The sequence below is a fragment of the Agaricus bisporus genome (assembly GCF_000300575.1).
Source record: "Agaricus bisporus var. bisporus H97 unplaced genomic scaffold AGABI2scaffold_22, whole genome shotgun sequence".
NCBI classification, from domain to species: Eukaryota; Fungi; Basidiomycota; class Agaricomycetes; order Agaricales; family Agaricaceae; genus Agaricus; species Agaricus bisporus.
The window spans coordinates 11269-19179 of NW_006267356.1; the positions used below are offsets into that span (position 1 = coordinate 11269).

Consider the following 7911-nt stretch of genomic DNA (forward strand, 5'->3'; position numbering starts at 1 on the left):
ATGGTATCCAGTTGTTACCTTTTTACTCTGTTATTTGCTTGGATTGGTGGGGTGAAAGGTGCAGATTCGACAACGTATGGTCTTGTGAGGGATTATTCCGGCGAAAACTTTTTCGACGGGTGGACCTTTTATGGTGACTGTGCGTTGTGTTTCTACTACGCCCGTGGGTCGCGAGACTGACGAATGGAATTTCAGTCGATAATGTGACAAACGGCGATGCAGAGTACGTCCACATTCGCTATTCCCTCTTTTGCCCATTTTGACCAAAATCTATAAAATAGTTTCGTGGCGAAAGAGAATTCATCAGATCTCGCATTTTTTGATTCGACAACCGGGCATACCATTATGAAAGTGGATAATACCTCTGCTGTGCTTTTTAATGAGAAGAGGAGGACGGTGAGGATTACGAGTGATTTTGCGTATAGTATTGGATCGGTTTTTGTGTTTGATGTTTATCATATGCCGTTTGGTGTGAGTTGATTTTCCTCTTCGCCACGATGATGATATCTAACGCTATTTACTAGTGTTCAGTATGGCCTGCCATGTAAGTATCACATACATGTCTATGTTGTTCACCTATAAGGTTATTTACAGGTGGACGACCGCGCTACTTCAACCTGGTCAGAAATGGCCGACTGGAGGTGAAATTGATATAATGGAGGGTATTAATTTGAATCCGAATCCTCAAATGGGATTGCATACTACCTCGGGGTGTACGCAGATGGACCCTAAGCAAAGTTCAAGTTTTATAAACGGGACGGATTGCGAGGGAGCAGGAGGGTGTATTACCACTTACGATGATGAGGCTTCATACGGTACGGCGTTCGCAGCCAAGGGAGGTGGCGCATTCGTAACCGAATTTTCGAACAACGGTATTTCGTAAGTTTTATTTTGTTTTGGATATGATAATATTTTTTTTATTATAATTGTTTTTTTTTTTCAGCATGTGGTTTTTCGAAAGGCCGAATGTACCGGATTCATTGAAAAACAATGAATCGTCGATTGACACATCGACACTGGGGATACCGATGGGACATTATCCATCGACCGGCTGTGATATTGGGGAGTTTTTCGGAAAGCAGAACCTGATATTTGATATCACACTGTGTGGAGGTGAGTTGACCGCATTTGGGCGTCTTCCCTCCTTTGACTTGATATTGCGCAGATTTTGCTGGTGCGCCAACATATTTCTCGCTGACTTGCACGGGGCAATGTTATCAGGACTATGTGATGGGAGACGGAAGTGTGTATGGAGATGCGTATTTCGAGGTGGACTATGTGCGGGTTTTTAGCTTGAACGGCACTGAGCCTCCGTCGGCGCCGTCGTCGTCGCCAGTGGCCTTGCCGACGATGCACAAGGTGCAGGGTAACGGTGTAACACGAGCGAGGATATCGTGGCTGTTTGCTGTAATAGTCGGTGTTGTACTGTGGGCTTGAAATATATATAAAGCGTGACAGGGGTTGACAGATCTCTTCCTGCCACCACCACCACAGCATGGAACCAGAGTCTCCGCCGTCGCGCACAACAATCCTGAGCTCGTTGCTCCGGGGCAGACCCAGAAACTCGTCTCAGAGCAATGCAAATGCCGCAGACAACCACAACCACGAGCTTTCACCGCCACCACCACTGTCGCCCTCCCCAGCGCCTCTCGGCTCTCGCAACCGCCGTACTCAAGCACAGGCCGCAGCGCCCGCAAGCGCGGCCCAGATGCAGCCTTCGACGTCTCAGCCACAGCAGTCGGCGGGCCTGGCCATCTCCCAAATGCTTCGCCGCAGACGATCAGCGGGAAACGTCCAACAACAACAAAGTCAGAATCAAAATTCAAACCAGGCCCAGCATTCAGGTCATGCTCCTCCTCATATAATGTCCCAGACTGCGCAGACTGGGTTGGCCCTCGCAGGGTTCAATGTCGAATCATCTCAGACGGCGTCTAATCCGACATCACACGGTCCACAGTCAACGCAAGGGCCCTCCGCGCCACAAGCAGCGGCAGCCCATTCTCAGTCGAATAACGCTACTGCATCCCACCGCATCCGACTCGTCCCCCAGCTCGACTCCCGCCGTTCTCTCCGCTTCGACCCTATCGGTCGAGATCTTCGTGAAAGTGATCCTCCCCTCCGTATCGGTCGTTTCACAGATCGTTCCGGATTGGGTCTCTCTGCCATCAACTCCATCAATTCCAACAAGCTTGCTTTCAGATCCAAAGTCGTCTCTAGAGCTCATGCGGAAATTTGGGTTGATGGTGGTGGCAAATTTTTTATCCGGGATACGAAGAGCAGTTCCGGGACTTTTCTGAATCATGTGAGGCTGAGTTCGGCGGGAACGGAAAGCAGACCATTTCAGATAAAGGATGGAGACTTTTTGCAGCTCGGCGTAGACTATCAAGGAGGAACAGAGGATATTTATAAAAGTGTGAAGATTAGAGTCGAGATTGGGAGGGAGTGGCAGGCGGGAGTGAATGCTTTCAAGTTAGCCTTGATTCTCCTGAGGAGGACACCGTCTAACCCTACTTCTAGCACGAATGCCTTCAAAAATATAAAGGCCCTTACTCTACCAGCGACTGCTTCCGTAGCGGCACAATCTACTACCAATAACTCTGGAAGAACCAAAAATTTAGGTATTCCCGATTGTTGCATCTGTACGTCAAACATGGCTTTCCTCCATCGCTTTCTTGTCCATTAAATCCCTCTCTTGTATAGGTTTATTCAGTGTAACCATCCGTCAAGCACTTTTCATTGCGCCATGCTCTCATGCTTTCCACTATAAATGCATAAAACCAGTTCTTGAATCTCATCATCCAGCATTTTCATGCCCTTTATGTCGAACTTTCGCGGATCTAGAAGAGGACGTGGAAGTTGATGAAGGAAGTTGGGAATGTGGTAGTGACGTAGAGAAATTGATTGGGGATAGTGCTCTACCGTCTCCATTGCCAGGAGGTGGAAGAGCGGACGACGGGGACGATAGAATGGATGTGGACGGGATCATTCATCCGAATGCAAGGGCATCCGGCGAGGAGAGACCTGCGGTTGTACCTGAAGAACCGGAGGAAGATGAAGGTGGTGAGTAGATGTTCTTGTCTACCTCTCAAATTTTTTCCCTTCTCCTTTTTCCGATTTGTTATCTTTCGTCTTCCTGTCTTTCCTGGGCTTTACTGCGGCTCGCTTCCACTTTCATCCTTATACGGAGCGCTACTGCCCTGCTCCGCTTTCCCATTTGGGACATCTTAGGCCCGTTATTGTGTCACCGCGCCCGCGCCGCACAGATTGTGCCACACCTCGCACCTCTACCACTTCTTTGTGACCCTTTCCTGTTTTCTCCACTCTGTGTTCATTAGCCTCGGGAGGCATACCCGAACCTGTCTTTTTGTGGCACTGATGATGGACACTGCCATCGTCGGTTGTTGGCGAGGATTAGCAAATGACATGCGATATGACGGGATAGCAATCAAATTAAATGTCACACTATCCATCACATGGAAGTTGATGGACGGCACCGCGGCACTGAGCATGGTTCTTGGACTTTCATTTCTTCTTCTGTTTACTTGGGTCTAGGAGATGTGGCTCTGAGTTCTGGTCCAGAATACCTCGGGCTCAAGGGTCCTATTGCTGTTTTCATTTCATCTTTCGCGCACGGCCTATGTCGTCACCTTTTTTTTTTTTTTGTTTTGATTGTTTATATGGCAATTTGCGTGTGTTGTATCGGAGTCGGGTGGATACCTTGATTTCTCATGTTTCTTTTGTTGACGGTGATGAAGTGGGTCTTTTTTTGGTTTATTTGGGCTAGCGTTACGCTGTGCTAGGCGTAATTCAGGATGGAGTTGATCGCCGTGTTATTCGTCTATTTTCGCTTCGGTGCGGGGGGGGAGGGCACTCATCCGAAGTGTGGGGCAACTTCGGTTATCTATTTTCAGCATCTCGCTTTTTTTCTACTTCTTGTTTTCTCCTTCGAATCGTCTGGTCTCGTTTTCATTTCGAACTTGCCTATTATCGACTCTTTTGAATTTTGTTTTAGACTTACTCACGACCTGTTAAAGTTGTCAATCCTTTCCAAGGTGGCAGGCCATCAGTGTCACCCAATCCCGAAGGTGTACTCTCTGGTGATGACGATTCTGATATGGCACAAGTAACAGCGACAGTTCAACGTCAAGAATCTCCACTTCCACCCAACAGCATTCCTATCAGTAACTCGATTACCCCTCCCGTTCAGGGCAATCTCGGTACGGGAAACAACGGTTCAAGCGCGGTATGGGGAAGTCCAGGAGCTGAATCAACAAGTGGGTCTGCGAGAGGTGATTCACCGGTTTTAGTGAATGTTATCGGTGGACCAGGTCAAGGGGCTCAGATTGCTATTACTGCGGGTGGTGGTGGTGGTGGTGATGGAGATATGGGAATGGGGGGAGATACGGTTGGGATTGAGGGTGAGACTGTTGGTGGGAAACGGAAACGATGAGTTTGTTTCTCTAGACAATTTTGTATTGTATGATGTCGAAGACTTTTTTTTCTTTTTCATGTTCTTTTTCCTATATTTCTAATGTTCTTTTTTTTTTTCATGGTCTGTTATCGTTCTTCATACCAATTTTAATAGTTTTTCATATTAACTTGTCTAAACGCTTTTTCTTTTTTCCCTGTTTCGCTCGATTTTTTTGTTTATAACACTCAGTTTTGTAAAAATAAGACGGATTATATAGTCTCATTAATGGTGAAATTGGGTAGAGTGATGAGAATGGGTTTTCTTTAGTTCATGTTGTGAAGGGACTCATTGCAAGCATTTATATTAAATCAATCAGTCACTTGTAAGTCACCGTCAACGGCCACTGTAAGAATGTCAAATGCCAAAAAATAATGCAGAGATATAGGATGTGATTTTTTCTCAAATAGATCAACTTGCGCTCGGGTTGCTATGTTTCATTGGTAATTAAGCTATGTGATCATGAGTGACATAGTTTCGTAAGAACCTCACTCAAGACGACCGAAAGGACCCATCATCATTTGAATTTGGGTTAATGTACTTGCACGTATAGGGATTTTGAATCGTTCTGGCTGTTGAATAATAAATTGAAAGTGTCACCTCGTGTACAAGTTCGTTACATATGTAACGTATTCTTCGTGGAGAAACATTGGGCCTATCCGTCTTGATAACAAAAGTCAAATTCATCAATTAGAATGTCGCTGATAAGAATACTAGTTAGTAAGTGAAGGTCATTCTTGTCTTGTGCCAGTTCCGAGTAAAAAATTGCTTTTTTTGAAGAATGTACCCATCGTTTATACCAGAAGTAAACATATGAACTTACAATTTTTACGCACTCTGCGTATGAAAAAAAACAACGTAATTATTGACTGCCTTGAGCTGCAGGGCCCTTGGGTCACCATCTGTGGGAGTCTCGTGTATAAAATTAGTTTCAGAGAGATTACACTCGCGGAGCGACGAGTTCTTCTTCTTCGTCAGTCAATACAATCCCAGATAAAGTTTCCGGAACTTGTACCCATAGCGAGTGGATGTTCTTCGTATTTCAGGGTGTTAACTAGACATCTAGCACAGTGTGAACAGCAGTGGGTTTGGTTAACGACGACAAAGTGATATCATCATATCACCAACCTTCGGATCTTCAGAAGTTCGAGGTTCGAGAATCGTGACGCTGGTGTGCGGCCAAACGTGCGTTCTTTGATAATCGTATCAATGATATCGCAGTCGAAACTAAGTGACCGTGGGACCTTATGAGTTGGGTCGGGCCGCGCAAGCTACCACCGTCTGAGGCCATTGTTCACAATGGCCGGGCGTGTACGGACATGCCTTCCCTGTGGGAGGCTTTACACTCTACGTATAACTCTGCTGCTGATAAGGCGGTGGACTTAAGCATTATTGAGGAGGTCCCAGCTCTTGAGGAAAGAGACTGGGCCCCATTTTCGCACAAAGAGATGACTGATGCCCTATCAGCCTGCTCTTCGCGCTCGTCCCCGGGTCCTGATCACGTAACGTGGCGGCATCTGAAAAGGGTATTGCCAGATGATGATCCATCGCTGGTAGTCCGGTCGCTGGCTGATGCTTGCTTTGAGCAAGGCATTTGGCCGGATTATTTTAAGTCGTCCAGCTCGGTTATCATTCCGAAGCCGGGCAAGGCGACGTACTCTACTCCTCGTGCGTTCAGGCCCATTGTGCTCCTGAACACACTTGGAAAGCTTATCGAGAAAATGATCTCCACTCGCTTACAATTTGACGGTGTCAAATATGGGCTCTTCCATGCACATCAGTTCGGTGGAATACGGCAACGTTCTACTGAAGATGCTGGTGCATTCCTTACTCATCTCATTCGTGCGGGGTGGGCTAAGGGTCTCAAGACTAGTGTTATCGCGTTTGACGTGGCACAGTTTTTCCCTTCCTTGAATCATGAGGTTCTCCTCGGGGTTCTCTCTCGGCAAGGGTTCCCGGCTTCTGTCCGGAACTTCTTCGCTTCTTATTTGGTGGGACGGCAAACAAGTTACAGATGGAACGTGTTTGAGTCTCCAAACTTTCTGGCGGATGTGGGCGTTGGTCAGGGCTCCGCCCTATCACCAGTCCTGTCCGCTCTTTACTTCTCCTTGGTTATGAAGGTCTTCTACCAGCGTATGTCACACTCCGAGTGTGATGTTCTGTCTTATGTTGATGATGGCACTATCGTGTGCCAATCTCGCACTCTCGACCAGAATCTTCCTAAGCTCTCTGAAGCTTATGAGGAAATGTTCGATATTCTTACTGCCGTCGGTCTTGACATGGAGCACTCCAAGTCCGAGATCTTTCACTTTACCCGGGAACGTGGTAATTATAACCCGTCTATTGTCCTGCCTGTGGGACCGTTTACGGAAGCTCGTCCACTCCGCCCTCAGACCTATTGGAGGTATTTGGGTATCTTCTTTGATCGGACTCTCACATTCCGCGAACATGTCCGGTTCTACTCTACTAAGGCCTTCTCCACGGTTCGCGCCATGGGGATGCTTGGGAATTCGCTAAAGGGACTTTCTCCTATGCATAAGCGTTTGCTGTACCGGTCATGCGTAGTCCCCGTTGCTACGTATGGCATGAACCTGTGGTATCATGGATTTTCTAAGTCCAAGGGCCACCTCGAGTCCCTGAGGAAGATGCAGCGTCGGGCTGCTCTCTGGATTACCGGTGCGTTTCGCACTTCGCCGAATGGAGGGGTTGAGTCACTTGCTGGGCTTATCCCTATCCATCTTCACATCAAGAAGTTGGCAGCTCGCGCTGATATGCGGGTTGTCACTTTATCTCCGACGCACCCTATTCGGACTCTTGTTCGAGGCAAGGGTTTGCTGGAAGAGACGCCGGCTCGGCATCGCTTTCACGTCACTCACTTCGAGGACGAAGTGCGCGATAAGATCAAATCCTCAGTGTGTGGGATTGGTCAGCAAATTTCGCAATTCACGGAACGGTTTCATGCTGACTCTGAGTTGGCGAGACCGGGACACCGACTGATGGATGTCTATGGGCATCGCATCAAATTCTATGAAGCTGGCAAGAACATTAAGGATAATGAACTTGTCAACCGCTTGAATCGTCTCCACTTTGCGGCGGAGATGGTTCCCAACTCAGTTATTGTTGGGGTTGATGGGGCGGTCCCGAAAGGGAATCGTACCCAGGCCGTGGCAGCAGCTATTGTTCGCAAGGGTGGACAGCGCTACTATGAGGAGGCTGATCCGTTCGGGAAAGCCACGTCTACGGACGTTGAGCTTCGTGCTATCGTGATTGGGATTACGAAGGCCATGTCCTATAATCCATCACTCATTACCTTATTCACCGATTCGCTCTCTATGGCGAGACTTGCGGTGGATCCTTCTCATCATCCGGGTCAGTTTCAATCTCACCTGGTTTGTAGGAACTTGTCTCAATGGCTTGCCGAAGATCCTCGGCGAGAAATTGCA

At 47.6% G+C, this 7911-nt stretch overlaps 2 protein-coding genes across 2 annotated transcripts; both read left to right on the forward strand.

Moving 5' to 3' along the window:
- On the forward strand, positions 1 to 1484 carry AGABI2DRAFT_213201 (hypothetical protein; the record flags this gene model as incomplete). Its single annotated transcript, XM_006458755.1, has 7 exons — positions 1 to 139; positions 196 to 223; positions 282 to 471; positions 525 to 544; positions 595 to 879; positions 944 to 1113; positions 1166 to 1484. 7 exons carry the CDS (start codon positions 1 to 3, stop codon positions 1435 to 1437), a joined length of 1104 nt encoding a protein of 367 aa, XP_006458818.1. The 3' UTR covers positions 1438 to 1484.
- Positions 1485 to 1864: 380 nt separating this feature from the next.
- On the forward strand, positions 1865 to 3068 carry AGABI2DRAFT_80143 (hypothetical protein; the record flags this gene model as incomplete). Its single annotated transcript, XM_006458756.1, has 3 exons — positions 1865 to 2469; positions 2518 to 2639; positions 2701 to 3068. The coding sequence occupies 3 exons, from the start codon at positions 1865 to 1867 to the stop codon at positions 3066 to 3068; spliced, it is 1095 nt and encodes a 364-aa protein (XP_006458819.1).
- Between the last annotated feature and the right edge of the window lie 4843 nt (positions 3069 to 7911).